General features: G+C 41.3%; 1 protein-coding gene across 1 annotated transcript; it reads right to left on the bottom strand.

Moving 5' to 3' along the window:
* Positions 1 to 103: 103 nt before the first annotated feature.
* SPP1 (secreted phosphoprotein 1) lies at positions 104 to 7,135 on the bottom strand. Its single transcript, XM_077814377.1, has 7 exons — positions 7,029 to 7,135; positions 5,607 to 5,673; positions 5,451 to 5,501; positions 2,783 to 2,887; positions 2,329 to 2,373; positions 1,361 to 1,630; positions 104 to 532 (listed from the first exon to the last, which is right to left on the bottom strand). Exons 2-7 carry the CDS (start codon positions 5,658 to 5,660, stop codon positions 104 to 106), a joined length of 954 nt encoding a protein of 317 aa, XP_077670503.1. The 5' UTR covers positions 5,661 to 5,673; positions 7,029 to 7,135.
* Between the last annotated feature and the right edge of the window lie 10,509 nt (positions 7,136 to 17,644).

Raw genomic sequence — 17,644 nt, 5'->3', positions numbered from 1 at the left:
TACAGCTAGAGATCAAAATCACAATGTGTTTACATTTGCAAACAATTCTTGAAATGAATGTTTCCTCTTAACTAAAAAAAAAAAAAAGATTTTTTTTTCTGTTTTAAAGAATGACTTCATTGTCTTCAATGCTGCTATGGTCTTGAGTGTCTTCAGTGCTCTCAGCAGTTTGACGGCTGTCATTGACTTCAGCAACAACATCAACCTGCTGCAGGTCCTCAGTTTGGGCCTGCTGCTGTTCTGTGCTTTCATTGCTCATGTGACTGTCTTCTGTGACATCAGGTTTGCTGTTGTCGCTGTCTGCTTCCACACTGTCAAGCTGCTGTTGGCTGTCATTTTCCATGCTCTTATCATGTGACCTCCTGTTGACTTCATTGCTGTCCTGAAAGTTACTTCTGCCATCCAGTTCCACGCTCATGTCAAATTTCCCTGGAAAGCGGCATGCAGCACACGGGGCTTTGGAGGAATCCACCTGCTGGCTTTCTGCATCTGGTGTGCTGTCATCCTCCTCTGTGACATCATGTACGATGAACTGTGCCAAACATAAAGGTAAAGCATAATGAACAGGCATCCTAGATTATGAGGAGCCAATGAATCACTGAACACTGCAATACTTCACTGAAACAGGGCATGCCTTTTGAGTTAAAAAAAGGAAAAGGAGTACCTGTGGCACCTTAGAGACTAACAGGTGATCTTCAAAACCTATAGGTTATTGGACGGAGGGCATGAGATCAGAGGGGGAGCAAGGGGAGGTACTGAGACTTGGCTGAGGGCAGCCTGCTCCAGGCTGGGAAGGAGGGTCCTGGGGGTTCCTACCTGCTCTTGGGCACATTCCACCCCTCCCATTTCCTGCTCCCCATCCTGATTCCAGCCCTTCTTCCTCCTGCTTTCACCACTGCACCCTCCCACACACCCACTCACAAGATGTGCACAAGTTTAGGCAGTGGTCAAGCTCCCACAATATTTCCAGTGCGAGGGCACTTACCCTCCTGGTTCCACCGCCCCCGAGGTTATCCATGCTCTTCAAAGCACCGAGTACATTTACAGAGCTATAACAAATGTTTTATAGTACTATACGAAACATCAGTTCAGTACTGGCCTCAGGTCTCACACATGATTATACTATGTGGCTGCTGGCCACCTGGAACAGTGGGACTATTTTTCTGTCTCAGTGCATATAGGAATATAATACTTATTAACTTTAATGAGTTATGTATCCATAACAAGTGGAAATACACCCCTCTAATTTTGCCTGTGACTTGTCAATCCCCTCCACAGCTAATGCCCACAAAGAAATTTCCGTTTTGAACATCATCCTCCATTTATGGTAACCCAGGAACCATTGCCAAATGGTATTTACCTTTCCTGAAGCTTTGTAGAGCTTGCTAGACTTCTCCTTATGGTATACGTCTACCAGCTTTGCTTTTGCCCTCATTCTATAGGCCACACTGTCTCCTCTGCCTGAATTATCTCCTCTTGTGGGGACGGCAGGAGTTAAAGGCGTAGTTACTGGGGCTTCAGTGGGAAAATAGGTGACAATATCCTCATCTGATTCATCAGTGTCATTGGAATCATTATCATCATGATCACCATCATCTTCGTTACTTACACTTGCTCGTTTGGGAAGGCTCTGAAAAGCATAGAAACAATTTAATAGTGCAGCATGCAATTGCGTTGTTATAGATGTGAGGTTATTACAGTGTCTCTTTGCGGCTCCCTCAAAGTATATGACACTGTTGTACATTCTAAAGCTGAGGCAGGCAGATAAGATCCTACCATGGCATGGTAAATGTGGTAGCAGCTCCAGGCTACTCCCATGGTGAGACACATTCCTTGAGCAAAGAGACTATGATTTGTCCTAAGATTTGTCCTTCAGGTTTATGTATGTTTGAGTAGGTTTGTTCATTAATTGAGGTTTTGTCATAAATGGTTTCACTACAGATGCAGAATTTGTTTAGAGGCTGACGTCCATCAAATACGCACTTGTGGATCCCTCTGGTTTAACACTATGTAGATTGTTTGGGGATCTACTATGCTGATTTCTTCAATATAATTTGTTATTCAGATCCCATTCTCCCAACCCTTCAGTGGAAGCTAATTACATTTTGCAGCAGGAGACTAGAGCCTCAGGTTCTGTAAGCTGCTGTGCAAATTTTAGAAACCTGCTTGCTTTATGTTTCATCGATCCTGCCAGGAGTTCTGTTTAACTTAGAAACAGATGTCTGAAGAACTAGTTTGGAGGAGGCTGTTGTTAGAAAAAATAGATATTGTGATAGGGTTGCTGCTGTGCTGTATACAATAAGGCTTGAGGTGTCAATGAAAACTTACCTGCTGCTCTGTGTCCTCAACACTTTCTTCTGAAGAAAAATGGCTCTGAAAAAGAATATGAAAAGTACATGTAAATGTGGAGAAACATACCTAATAAAGCTGGTAAAAAAAAATTATGACAAGTTTCCCACAAAAATTGTGGAAACAATTCAGATTTTTTCGACTTTGAGAAATTTTGACCAGCTGGTCTAAAAATGGCAACAACAAGAATTGTGACACATTTTTGTAGGAAATTAGAAAAATTCCACCTGCTCTAATTTTAACCTTCTTCTAGGTCTGTTATTCTGGGAGATGATAGAAGCTCCATGCTTGCATTAGTTACCATTGTGGCTATCAGTAAGGGTCTTATATGCTACCTTTCTTACTGTACAAAATTTTCCTACCAAAGCAGGGTTTCTATAAATTTCTCTTCTAACCATTTCTGCAGGTAGCTGTATAGTGTGGCTTTAGATACCTGCTGAGGTGGCACCAGAAGTTCTTGTGTTTGTGCTGGTCTCATACGTGATTGTGTGTGCACCTGCTGGTGGTGATGTCTGTGAGAATGATGGCTCCTGGAATCCTGGAAAATAATAAGAACCAAGGTCACAATTCAAGATGAAGCATATAGGAGCATATGACTTGAGGAGAACGCAAATGGTGAATCTGCTTTAATCAGAGGAACTCATTTTCACACAGATATGGCATGTGAAATTCCTGCTCCCTTTGGAGCTCATTTGTTTTTAATCATTTACTAAGATGGGAATAAAGTGCAGAAGAAGTCCACAATCCAAATATACATTTAGATGTGAAAGGACATAATATTAGAGGTGTGTACCAAACTCCTGGAGGTAAACATTCCTGAGCCTTGTGAAGGTTCAGATCAGAATTTTGCAGCTGGTTCCTGTGTCAGTAATAGTCAGAACACTCTCTCCTCCTCCACCCGCAGAACCAAACACCTCCTAGTTTTGGGGAAGTTTGGATTTGGATCCAAATGTTGTGGGTTGCACCACTCTCTACATAAAATACATATAATCAAATAAGGGACTTAATTCTCCTCTCATTTACACTGACATAAATCAAAGTTTCAGAGTAGCAGCCGTGTTAGTTTGTATTCGCAAAAAGAAGAGGAGTACTTGTGGCACCTTAGAGACTAACCAATTTATTTGAGCACAAGCTTTCGTGAGCTACAGTTCACTTCATCGGATGCATACTTTCCACTTTATGCATCCGATGAAGTGAGCTGTAGCTCACGAAAGCTTGTGCTCAAATAAATTGGTTAGTCTCTAAGGTGCCACAAGTCCTCCTCTTCTTTTTATAAATCAAAGTAACTCCATTGAAGTCAATGTCATTACAGCAGTGTAAAACCAATGTAAATGAGAGGAGAATCAGGTCCAGTGCCTTTATTAGCTTACTCATTGCAACCCTGCAGGCATGCTATCACTATTGCAGTCATTGGTCTGAGCCTGTATTGGTGTGTGACCTGATTACCTGTGGTTACTAGGCAATCATTGTATGTGAGGCACAAGGGTTAAGCATTAACTGGCACCTGGACCAATTATGTCATTTATTTTCTAAAGAAAAAAACAGAAGAGTCCCTTGCCCAAACAGGGTTTCTCTCTCAAGGTAAGAAACGAGAATGTCATTGACTGATATAGCTCTAAGAAAGGAGCTGTGTGGAGTGGCAATGTCCCAGTGTGATCATTAGGAGGCACAATCTCCTTCAGGGTATGTCTACACAGCAAAGAAAAACCTACAGCTGGCCTGTGCCAGGGCTCACAGGGAATGAGCTGAAGGGCTGTTTCACTGCGTTTGGGCTCAGGCTGGAGCTCAGGGATCCAGGGTGCAGGGTGAGCATGCTTTCTGCCACACCACATAAGGGGTGCCACATACTCCCCATTGGGCACCTGCGGAGCTGCATGGAGGGAGAGAAATTATGTCCCCACTTCCTCATTACCACTCTGTGCTCATTTGGGGTGGCCAATGCTTCAGATGCAGTAGGAGGGAGCCCTTACTATGCAAGGACTGTGATTGCCCTGGCTTCCTCCCCTCTTTGAACACTTCTGCTGTGGCTAGTCATTTTCTGGCCTGTCGGAGCCCAACTCTCTCTTGACTAACATATCTGGTCGCGTCTCAGTGACTTCACTGGGGCGGCACAGAGTATAAGGGCAAAGTGTGGTGTGTGCTTATTAAATCAGCAGTATGTGATTTAGAACTATTTGACAAATACATGCAGGCACACACATCCAAATACACCATAAATTAACCTTTCCTTTGACACTATCCTACGTTGTGCAGAGCACCTCCTGTCAGGTGCTGAGCACCTTCGAATCCATTCGAGCTGAGGAGGTGGAGTACTTCACAGGATCAGGCCTTTGGATAGTGGGCTCTTCTATACATTTATCAGAGTGTTCTGTCCATGCATTTAATGCAGATCTATCTATTTTTGAATATGAAACTCATCCTTAAATATATTGTGACTTTTCCAAAATATTCTGCAATACATTTAATAGCATCCTGTGGAGTAGTGCATATAAATATACAAGTGAAACGTATCAAAACATGTTTGTGTTATAATGAGGTGTCCTTGATTTTTAAATCTCATTAGTTCCACTTCTACGGTAACTTGTGAGATTTGGGGGTGAGCTTACAGCACCAGATTCTGATACCCTTATTGACCTTGAGTAGTACCATACCCGAAGAACAGTCCCATTGAAATTAGTGGGTCCATTCATGGAGTAATGTGCTACTCAAGATGAATAAAAGTATCAGAATCTGGCTCACAGTGATTGGTGTGAATCATCAAGACTATGCCATACTGTAACTCCTTTAAAAAAAAAAAAAGCTTGAGTTTAAAAGTTTGTGATTAAACAAATGGATCTATAAAGATACGCAAGGGCACGTCTTTTAAAGGTATTAGGCCAGATACCCAGATGGTGTAAATTGGCACAGTTCCACAGAAGTCAATGAAGCTATACTGATTTACACTAGATGAGAATCTGGCCATAAAATTCAAGTTAGATAAAGTTTTGTGAACAGCTATAGTTACAATGAATCAGAAAGTACAATTTAACATAGCTGACGTGGTGATGATTAAATAAGTAGTAAGTGAATGATAGAGAAGATGAATTGTAAAAGAAGCTTACATGGTTTTCTTCAGAGCTCTCTGAGATGGCATGACGCTTTGATTTACTCACCTTGCGGGGAGAAGAGAGGAAAGAAATTTTCAGTATACATTCACTATTAATATTTGAAGGAAATATACAACTTTTTTCTTGTTGTTACATGTCTGATATACTTACTGGTAATGCAAAGGCAATGCTGATGAGGCACAAACAAAACACTGCAATCTTCATTGTGATATTATACCTGGAAAAGATATTGTCACTGTGAGCTGATAATATGAAAAAATTGCAAACATTCTATAGGCTTTTTGATTCTCTCCTTGTGTTTCACTGTGCTCAGCTGAAATTTCCACTGAGGATTCAAACTCTCCATGCCAACCTCTCTCTCTCTCTGTGTCTCTCTCTGTCTCTACACCCTCTGCCCCGTTCTGCAGCGAATCAGAGGAGGGGAGCAGAATCTCAATAATCCCACACCAGAAGGGGTGTAAAGAATTTAAAACCTGACACTTCAAAGTGCTAAGCTAGGAGCTGACGACGTTCAGTTCCTCACAAAATGTAGTCCTGCAATCTGGTGATTTGAGCTAATGAGGGAAAAGCATTAGGAATAAAAGAAAAATGCTAATAAAGGACAGATTTAGTTTCATACAAACAGAGAAAGCAAGATAAATTATTTTTTGTCCCCCTTACAGTTAGTATAGATCTAGTTTTCAGAACAGAATTTGAATTAAAGTTGCAATAAAATGAATACAAAAATCAATTCATATGAACAAAAGCTGCTTTTTGGTAGATCAAGTCTTTCCATAAACTTGAACCCAAGAGGCCATGTATCTGATTAGGTATTGAAGGACAAATTAAAAAAACAAAACAGAACACGAAACCAAAACAAAAAAGCCCATGCAGAGTCTATGAGAATCGGAAGTTTGAGGCAGAGATATTTGGTTTTAAGTAAAGAATACATTAGGTGTCCCTAAATCTCTCACTGCGAGAAGGTGGGACTGGACAACGGCAGGTGGATAGCTCAATAAATTGTCCTGTTTTGTTCATCCCTCTGAAGCATCTGGTACCTGCCACTGTCAGAAGACAGTATACTGAGCTAGATGGACCATTGGTCTGAACCACTTATGACTGTTCTTATGTTCTAAACAATGCATTAAACAGATACTGTATAGAAGTAATGAAATTTCAATTGTTACAAAAGAAAAGTAAAATATCCCATCCAGGGCGCTCATTCAAAGCCCTGCAAGTCTGCCAGAAGAAGTGGCATGTGACACGACAATGATTACATTTTGTCAGTACACTCTTTTGTTTTCAAATGGCAGCTTCAAATTTCCAGCACTTGACTCAGTGGCAGGAATTTAAACCACCTCTTTCCTCCATCCCTAAATGTACGAACAGATCTAAAATCATAATTTAACAAAGTGTGCTGCAGCCCTCTTTAAGACAACTTTACGGCTCTGACGGTTCACCCTTCAGCAGAGGAACTAGAATGTTTTTAAAGTTGAACTAAAAACTAGACTATTCAAAATTCTACTGCCTGAGGTTCATGTGAATAAAAACTTAATGCAGCACCAAATGGTAGGTAATGAAATGTGCATTTACCTTTCGTGGTCTCTGGATCAGAAGGGTAGAATCTAACAGGGTTGTTGTTAGCTTTCACTGTGCAGCAGCTCAAGCCAATTTGCTCTGAAAGGATTCAGACTTCCCTTTCTCTCCTCTTCTACTGCTTGACATCTGCAGCCTTCTGGAATTTAAATGCTGTTCCAGACATCAGCCAGCCAATCCCCTGGAGGCGGAAAGGATGAGGTCATGAGGTTTCTTGCCACTGTCCTGCCCACATTCTCCTACACTTCCTCTTTGGTTTTGTGGCTTTCAAAGCAAACAAAGCTACTCCATGGTTAAAATGTTACTTATGTTCAATATCATTTAGTTCAGTACAGTTAGAATACACAGCATTCAGTATCACGTAGGAGGACTTCAGGGCACATACGTGTTCTACTTTTGTTTAAGGTAGAATCAACAGCTGTCCAGAAGTCTTTCATTCCTCCTTCCAAGCTTGGGAGAGAAAAGCTCTTAGTTAATGTGTCACGGAGGATAAAAAACTACCCTTAAAAAAGAATGGGTCAACTTCTGCTCTCAGTGATGTGTGTGTGTTACCCTGTTGGTTTCAATGGGATTGCACATTGGGCACTGGGAGCAGAACAGGCTCACTAGCTTTTGCATATAAATGATTAGGATGTTGATTTTTATGCAAATCTCCCAGTCGGTGTTCTGCTTCCAGAAAGCAGGGTTGGCCATAGAGTCACTGGAGCCCTAGGTAAAAACAAGATTTTGCCTTATCTCCCATATTTCTCCCTGTTCTCTTCTAGCCACTCCTCTGGCTCCTTCCCAGTTTCATTTCTGCCTTCAGGGATGTTTCCTGATGTCAATTCAATCATTTACATTGGGTACCTTTGGTGCCAAATACACCCCAGAGTACTTTGATGTAGTTAAGTTTTAAAGCAGGTGCAGTCAGATTCTTGGACGTGTTTAGGACTAAAGGCACCCACTGCTCAAGAGTGAACTATAGTAGTGGTGGCCTTTGGAAGTGAGGGACAGCGTGGATTGAAACTCCATAGTTGTAAAAGAGTGAAGTGGTACAAGCCAGTTGATGGTCTCAATACTATTCCAGCAAAGCCTTCCTTAAATGTATTGCCCTAGACAGACCAGGCTTAATTTGTTGGGTGTTGAAGAATCACTAAGCACCCACCTTGATTTCCTCAACACAATAACTAACTTTAATTTGACACAGAAAGAAAAGTCCAAGTAGTATTTTAGAAAGCAAAACAGCATTCTAATTTCTAACCTGTTGGGAAAAGGGCATCTTTCTCTTTCTCTCTGATCTCAGACAAAGCCAGATTGCTTAATTAAACATAGGTGCATACTAGAACATCGATTGTGACAAGGTATCATCTTTTGTCTGTTACCCAGCACTTCTAGTTAATAGGAATTTCACAGGCACCCATTATTCTAATCTAGTTAGCCCATGTACAGTAGACTGGGGACAATGAACTCTTCTGCCGGATGATTAGAAATACTGTGCAAAGCACAGTTTGAACATCAGGGAGGGATTTTCAAAAATACTCAGCACTAGCCTAACTCTAATCATTGATCTTAGTAGGAAAAACGTTAGATCAATGCAAAGAGCTTTTGAAAATCCCACACCGAATTTATGCATACGGCTGCTGCTGATAGCAATATATGGACCTTTGAAATATTGCTGTAGATTCCTAATTCACAAGGATGTTGTGAAAATTAATTCTTGTTTGTAAAGTGCTTTGATATCCATGGAGGAAAGATGCATTATAAGCGTGACCTAAGTGTTACCTGAGTAATAGTTCTAAAAGTGTATAATCAAACTCTGAACCTATATGTCTAGAATGAATCATTTAAACGCTTTGTAAGAATCTCCACTTTTGAAGTCAAGTTGCTGTAGTTTATTACTAATGTTTTCAATTCTGTACATTCATGAACTCTTTAGTATAAGTACCTAAAAATATAAATGAAGGATTACACGTAAAAAAGAAGTAAAGGGAACTATATTGTTTAGTCCGAGATTTTCAAAAATAGGAGCCTAAAGTTAGGCTCTGAGGGGCCTGGTTTTCAAATATGCTGATCACTTTGTGTCTCCCGGTGATTTAGGACTTTTGAAAACCAGCCCAGTTATTTAGGTACTTAAATATGGATTTAGGAGTCGAACTTTAGATACTAATTTTTGAAAGTTTTGGCCTGAATATTAATTATAGTGATGCTGGAAAAACTAAGTATTTATACATAATAATTAATATTTCTTTGCACTTAGGGACTGATCCAAAGACCACTGTGGTCAACAGAAATACTCCCATTGACTTCATTGGACCTTTAGTGGGTCAAGCCCTTAAATAGCATAGCACCTTTAGTCCAAGAATATCAAAACTCTCTAGGCAAGTATTACCTCTATTTGAACAGAGCGAGAAACTGAGGCACAGAGAGATTAAGTGACTTGCACATAATGCAGAGCAAATCAATGTGTAATCCTGTTTTAACCACTAGTATGCTGCCTTCCATACTGAGCTCAGTGAAACCCACATTTTCTAGCTCATCCATTAATCAAGCACTGGAGAAATGAATACTACGTTGCATAGAAAAAATAAATCATGATGTTTTGTCCTTCAAAACATACGTTTTCCCCTTTGTGAGAGCCAATCTTTGGCCTAAGGGGTACCACCTTATTATGCAAATTGCTCCAATATCTCTAAGCACACGAACTAACTTTTAAACCTGCTAAACGCATTGTTATTTGGGTGATTATGAATGATTTTATTTATTTCTCTGAAATATCTGCTCTAGGAATGATTCTGGGGAAGTTCTCTGGCCTGTGCTATATGGGAGGTCAGAACAGATCATCACAGTGTCCCTTCTGGCCTTGGAACCTATGAATTTCACAAGCACAACAGCATAAATTATTTGGTGAAGCTCAGACACTTTACAACTTTATTCACACTACAGTTTATTAAGTAACCACCCGTTTGCATAAATGACGATTTGGTTACTTATAGGTAATGATTTCTGGGGTATTTGTTAGAACCCTGTCTTCCAAGGGTTAACCCTATGACCCCTTCTCCCCCCCACATAGGGTATTCATAGTAAGCAGGTTATATATCCAAACTACCACCAGAGGGCAGTGCTTCTGAACACTGCTGTGACGGCTGACCAGGCTGCCTGTTTCTGTTGTTTATGCAGTGCTCGGGGTTATAGAAGTATTGATTTCATAAGAGCTAAGGATCGACAGTGATGTTTTGCTATAATTCAGGGACAGGACGTAAAGTGACTGTCAGTAAACTGCTATATATTTTCATGCAACATCAGCTGATGTAAATTTAGCACTTGTCTCATGTCTGTCAGTTGTGGTTACCCACCAGCAAGAAACATCGTACAGTAATAGTAAAGATCTCCCTCCTACGGATGGTGCTGTGTAGTAAGTGGGTGCTTACCGAAAGCCGAAGCAAACTGGCTGATAGAATGGAACGGAAGGATCAGTGTGCTATTTTTATTTACCATTTTAAAATGCTTAAATCTGGAGAGCATGAGAGGGTATACACGGGGCAACATAAATAGCTCTCTGGAATCTGCATAGGGTGGACATTCCACAAAGAAACTGGGACTATGCAAAATGCAATTGTGTAGGGATGTAATTCATTGCATGCAGGCAAGATCTGCTATTCACTTGTCTTGACACATGATCTTTTAACAACACTTAGTTCCATTTTGGATAACATCAGGAATGTGGTGTTAGACTATTAAAACATGGTTATTTTTCATTGTAGAAATCCACTACTAATGCTTCAAAATGCAACCTGCTATCTTTTTCTAAAATCATGGGCTAGGTCTTCAGTATAGCGACAGGAGCTGACAATAGTTCCTCTGACCTCTGTAGAAAATTCCAATCTGCCTATACATGTGGCCATTATCCGTCTCCTCCCCCACCCCCGCATCTTCCTCTCTCCTGCCGTAGCATGACTTCCTTCTTTCGATGGAGTATTTCCCATCAGAACTTTGTCTTAGCTGTTGTAGGTGGCTTGTCTGATACTGTATTGTGCAGATGCTCTGACCATGGATTGGAGTAGTAATCGGTGTTAGTATCAATGTCATTCTTTTTTATATACCATTAAACTAGACGTGAGCCTGAACCAAAACCTGAGAGCCAAATACACCCAGACTCTGGGTAGGTTTAGATCTAGATCTTGAGCTGAACTTTTCATCTTGAGCCCATCACTCCTTGGGGTGGTTTATATGTACATTGAAGCCTCTCTGAAATGACTATTCCTAGAAGCGACCACATGTGGTTGTTTAGTGGAAGTCATCTCCTAATAAAGCTGGAGCAGAACTTATTCACTAGGTTTGGGGTCACTTTGCAGTGGTCTCTGATGGTAGGAGATTGCCTCATGATGATTTTTTGGTGTAGGTTTCACTGTACTTCCATCACATAAACACACAGCACATCTCCAGACTCACTCTGGACACCTTTACTATCCGATAGTCCTCACACAGGCCAACTCCCATTAACTCAGGGGGAATTTGCTTGTATCAGGACTACAAGATCACACCCCTAATGTTCTTACGATGTCAGTAAAAGGTATCACTTGTAGTGAAAGTTTCCGGTTGTTAGTTTAGGGGGACAGCTCCAAATTTTCCACACTATAAACTATTATAAACTAGCCATCTGAGATAAAGATAATAGAAATCAGTTCTTCTTGCTCCCAGGTGCAAGTTCATCCCCTAGGAGGCTCAGGAGTGATTCTTCTGTCCTTTGTAAAGTATTGCATTCGTTTGTAAGTGCCATGTGGTTTGTTTTCCTCTGAAGCATCAGCTACTGGCAACTGAAAGAGACAAGACACCACATCAGATGGACCAGCAGTCTGATTGTATATGGCATACCCTTTAATTTCTACGATGCCATCTAATAATTTTAAAATTAAAGCTCTGTTAACCAAAAAGTAAAACTACAGCCATTGTTACTTCATGATCCCAGTTGTGCTACTGCCTGGGGGAAATCACCCAGCTACCAGAGGGTGCTAAATTTAACTAGCAAAGCCACATGCCAGACACCGCACTGACTTCATTGGTGACATCTTCACTTGATGGTAGACAAGATAACAACAGAATAAAAACAATGTGAAGCTCTGTTGGCTTGTGCCCCATAATAAAGAGGAGGTGGGAGGGGTAGGGATCAATGTCTTCCAGGTGGAAAAAGGACAAAACTGGGAAGGGCAGACATGTTATCTCCATGTTTCTAAGAACACAAATGAAAAACTATTAAAAAAAAAAACCACTTAGCAGTGCTCCTGTAAATAACATCTTTGCAGTCAGAACTTCCCAAATAAAAGCAGGCTCAGTAGTAAATAGCGGTTTATATGAAAAACAACCAAAAGCCAAAACATTTTTGCACTGCTTCTTGGCACGAAATGTTGCTGAAAAGTGCCTCATAAAATGGACTTTTTAGCCTTAATTTAATTTAATTTAGCCCAAATACCCCTGAATTTCCTAGCTTACAAAAGCCCCAGAGCAGGAGACATGTTCATAGTTACAGTTCACATTTTTACCTTTGCACCAACAATATATGTCTCGCTATACTGTAACAACTGCTTCCATTTCCTGAAGGGCACTCTTTCCACTTAGTTTAATTACATCCATGGTGGAGAGGGAAAAATTGTCTGCAGAACACTTTGGAAAAGAAACTGCACCAGTGATCCTTGTGTCTGAAAACACAAAAGCTTATTACATTCAAAGGTCAGAATTTTCTAATGTAGGTGCACAAAGTTAAACGCACAACCGCATATGCAGGCACCTAAATAGGGTGCTTAACTTTAGGTACCTAATGTTGGCCCCAGAAGTTCTTCTTTCTTTATATGCAACATGTCAATAAGTCTCATGATCCAGAATTTGGGTGTTATTTTGACTCTCATGGTGACTGTCATGGTAGAAGCATGAACCTGATGCACATTTACACTAAAGTCCCTTTACACCATATAATTTACATCTTGTTTAAGGTCCTTCTATACTGCCAGAGCAGAAGGGGCCTTAGTGTAAATGAGAACTAAGGCCCATATTGCTAGCATTACAAAGACCCTTTACTATCTGTGCAATAGACTATTAGAAATCAATATTTATATGATGGTAGCACCAGGGTTGCCAATTTTGGTTGGATGTATTCCTGGAGGTTTCCTTTCATGACATCAATCTTCAATTCAAGACTAGTCTTAATTCCTGGAGACTCCAGGACAATACTGGAGGGTTGGCAACCCTGGATAGCACCCAAAGGCCTCCGTCAGGATTGGGCCCTATAATGCTGGGTGCTGCACAAACATAAAGCAAAAACCAATCCTTGTCCAAAAGCGTTTGTAGCCTATGGGCATGCCTGCACTGGAGCTGGAGGTGTATTCTCCAGCTAGGGTACTCATACCCATTCTGGTTTTGATCGAGCTCATACACTAAGAATAGAAGCATAGCTGCAGCCGCACAGGTGGTGGCAGGGCCCTAGGTACACACTTGGGGCAGCTAGCCCCTCCCGCTGCCCTGGCACTAGGCACTAGCTCAATCAAAGCTACCCCTTCTAGCATAGGAACAAATAGACGAAGGGATACTATGGACAAGAAAATTATTATTTCACCTAATTTATACCTAGGTCATTCTTCTATCTTTTCCTTCAGACTGCTTGGTACTTGCTCTGTATGTACCTGGTTACCTGCAGGCTGGATTAATACAATGGTCTCCCAAATGTCTCAAGAGCTCATAATGATGCTACAAGCAGGGCCAGATTTAGGGACCAGCAAGCCAGGCAAGCATCTGGGGTGCTGGGCTTGGGGGAGAGGGGGTGTTTTTGTTGTTAGCATGAATAACTACAGATCCTATCGTGCAAATTTATCATCTTATATAACAGGGATAAATCACACCTGCAAACCATGCATCAAAGTCATGAAATTGGCTACACATGCAATAAAAAAATAAGGTATTCAAAAGTTAAACAAATAGAGGGAGGGCACCGAAGATGCTCCTCTCCTGGTGTGCCGTTTGATCTAGGGCTGGCCCTGGTTACAAGGCTGTCTCACTCTCAGGCATCAGAATGACCTTTATTAATGCAAAATAACCACCACCAAGTTATGGCTAATCCTAAATGTTCAATTCAAGTGGACTTTATACTATCTTTGGAGTCATTTGTGGTGGTGTTAATATCCTGTTTTTATTTACAAGCCACCTAGGATCATGGACTCTCTCACTTGCATGATCCATCATGCTGCTCTATTCTTACTAGTAAGAAGCAATCATCAAAAGGTTCCAAGGGTTCAGTTCAGAGAAGCAGCCAAAAATTAAGGGAAAGGGTTCTCAAATTTTGTAGCTGCGTGAACATCCTCCATCCCCATTCACTGTACTTCCTGAATCCCTAACTCAGGCTAAGATCAAAGGGGTGTTCAAGGTTCCATGCAAATGCTTTGCACAAAGTCTAAATATTTGTTTCCTGAGTAACCTTAAAAGCATTAAATAAAGAGAAAAAAAAAAAAGATCAGGAAGAAGCTGGTTTCCTCAAAAGGAAAATATGGTGTGGATTTAGAGGCAGTTCCATAACAATATGGGTGTCTGTTAGTTTCCCAGTCACTCCCTCCACCATTCGAAGCATGACTGTGTGTCAGGCTAAACAACCTGTGCACACGGCAGGTTTTGTTTCACACTTATTCAGTGAATGAGACTGATTGCAATACATTTTCCAGAGCCTGCCTTTGCATTTTTGGGAAGGTCTGCTGGTTACAGCACTATGCACAGACGCTGCCCAAAGATCTTAGGAGATGATTATTTGGGAGACAACCCAAATTTAACTGGTTTCAGAGTAGCAGCTGTGTTAGTCTGTATCCGCAAAAAGAAAAAGGAGGACTTGTGGCACCTTAGAGGCTAACAAATTTATTTGAGCGTAAGCTTTCGTGAGCTACAGCTCAGTTCATTGGATGCATGCAGTGGAAAATACAGTGGGGAGACTTATACACACACAGAGATCATGAAACAATGGGTGTTACCATACACACTGTAATGAGAGTGACCAGGTAAGGTGAGCTATTACCAGCAGGAAAGCGGGGCGAAAAAGCCTTTTGTACTGATAATCAAGGTGGGCCATTTCCAGCAGTTGACAAGAATGTGTGAGGAACAGTGCGAGGGCAGTTGGCAACGGGCTTTGTTGCAAGGATAGGTTCCTGGGTTAGTGGTTCTGTTGTGTGGTTCAGGTGAGTATGTGCTTTAGGTTGGGGGGCTGTCTGTAAAGAAGGACTGGCCTATCTCCCAAGATCTGTGAGAGTGATAGGTCGTCCTTCAGGATAGGTTGTAGATCTTTGATGATGCGTTGGAGAGGTTGGGGCTGAAGGTGACGGCTAGTGGCGTTCTGTTATTTTCTTTGTTGGGCCTGTCCTGTAGTAGGTGACTTCCGCGTGTCTTCTGGCTCTGTCAATCTGTTTCTTCACTTCAGCAGGTGGGTATTGTAGTTGTAAGAACGCTTGATAGAGATCTTTTAGGTGTTTGTTGTCACATAAACACCACCCTATACCGGAAACCTACTGACCGCTATGCCTACCTACATGCCTCCAGACCACACCACATGATCCATTGTCTACAGCCAAGCTCTACGATACAACCGCATTTGCTCCAACCCCTCAGACAGAGACAAAACCCGTTGCCAAGTGTGTCCACATATCTATTCAGGGGACACCATCATAGAGCCTAATCACATCAGCCACACTATAAAAGGCTCATTCACCTGCACATCTACCAATGTGATATATGCCATCATGTGCCAGCAATGCCCCTCTGCCATGTACACTGGCCAAACCGGACAGTCTCTACATAAAGGAATAAATGGAAACAAATCAGACGTCAAGAATTATAACATTCAAAAACCAGTCGGAGAACACTTCAATCTCTTTGGTCACTCGATTACAGACTTAAAAGTAGCAATCCTTCAACAAAAAAAACTTCAAAAACAGACTCCAACGAGAGACTGCTGAATTGGAATTAATTTGCAAAATGGATACAATTAACTTAGGCTTGAATAGAGACTGGGAGTGGATGGGTCATTACACAAAGTAAAACTATTTCTCCATGTTTATTCTCCCCCCTCCTCCCCTACCCCCCACTGTTCCTCAGACGTTCTTGTCAAGTACTGGAAATGGCCCAGCTTAATTATCACTACAAAAGGTCCACCCCACCCCCCTTGCTGGTAATAGCTCACCTTACCTGATCACTCTCATTACAGTATGCATGGTAACACCCATTGTTTCATGTTCTCTGTGTATATAAGTCTCCCCACTGTATTTTCTACTGAATGCATCTGATGAAGTGAGCTGTAGCTCACGAAATCTTATGCTCAAATAAATTTGTTAGTCTCTAAGGTGCCACACGTTCTCCTTTTCTTTTTCCAAATTTAACTGAGTTGTTTTGCATTAGAAGTGTCTGCACATCCCTGCCCCGACTACAGAAACTGAGCCAAGCTGCTTGCTCCTTCCAAACCTGAAGATCAGTTTACATTTTCAAACTTCTTTTTAAGAGAAAAGGTTTGGAAACTTTTCAGAATTTGAGAGCTGAGATTTTCTCTTGTACATTTCTAGCTCCACAAACCGGAGGTGCTGTGAACTAAAAGTAGGTCCTGGGTTTTGTAGGGCCCAAAGGCTGGCTCTGTCACTGGCAGATATAGAATCAAGATGTCTGTGGTTTACTGAAATTTAATCCTGCTAAACTATTGTCCTTTGACATTTAATGTCAGCTACAAAAGTCCATGCAAGATATTTCTCCAATTCTTATTCCCCGTTGACATATTTAATACTGCCATCTATGGAGTAACAGCTCAGAGATGAATTTGACTCAGAAATGTCAGGTTATTTTCAAGTCACTTCAATCACTGGTGTGAAAAGTAAGTCACCATATATTTCAGTATCTAATATAAGCTTTAAAATAACTGAAAAACATCTACATATATTTGTTTGCCCTGGGTGCAGTTTTTTGTTCCCATCAAAAACAAAAATAGGCACAAATGTTCAAACCTGGATGACTGAAGTTAGTCTGAAAATCAGGCAGTTTTCATTTAGGCATCCAGCTATGGATTTGGGTGCCAAGTTTAAACGTATTGACTTTATACATGAATTTGGAATCTGGTTCTAGTTTGCACTAGTATTATATATGAACTAGAATAGAAAACATGTCCCTGTTACCTACAGGAAATTCCACGTTCCCAGTGGGGCAATTGAGTATGCTGTTAGGGACTCTCTCGGTATTGGATACCATTCGGGTCAAGTGTTTGAGAGCCAAATAAAGGGTGTAATCCTGCAGCATACTGAGCAGTTCCAGCAAGGTGCTGAGTGCCACCAGCGCCCACTGAGGTGAGCTTCGAAACTACCCTTCTGATTAATCCCAAAGCCTCAGCACCACTGCAGATCTAATGCTCCAGAATTAAGGAAAGGCAATGGGACCTGAGCTCCTCAATCCTTTAGGTGCTTTGGAGAATCTCTTGTTAAATGAAGTCAATGGGATTTGAGGACACTTAGCATCTTGCCAGAAGTGGCCCTAATTCCAAAGAAAACTGAAGCTGGTTGAAAGTGCTGGGACTTTACTTTGAGTTGTTTTTTTCGGGCTGGGGAGAAATACATAAAAATGGTATCCCCCCCTCC

Source organism: Eretmochelys imbricata, chromosome 4, assembly GCF_965152235.1.
Source record: "Eretmochelys imbricata isolate rEreImb1 chromosome 4, rEreImb1.hap1, whole genome shotgun sequence".
Classification (NCBI taxonomy): domain Eukaryota; kingdom Metazoa; phylum Chordata; order Testudines; family Cheloniidae; genus Eretmochelys; species Eretmochelys imbricata.
Note: the sequence above shows the minus strand (reverse complement) of the source record. Positions and strands in the feature narration are given on the sequence as shown.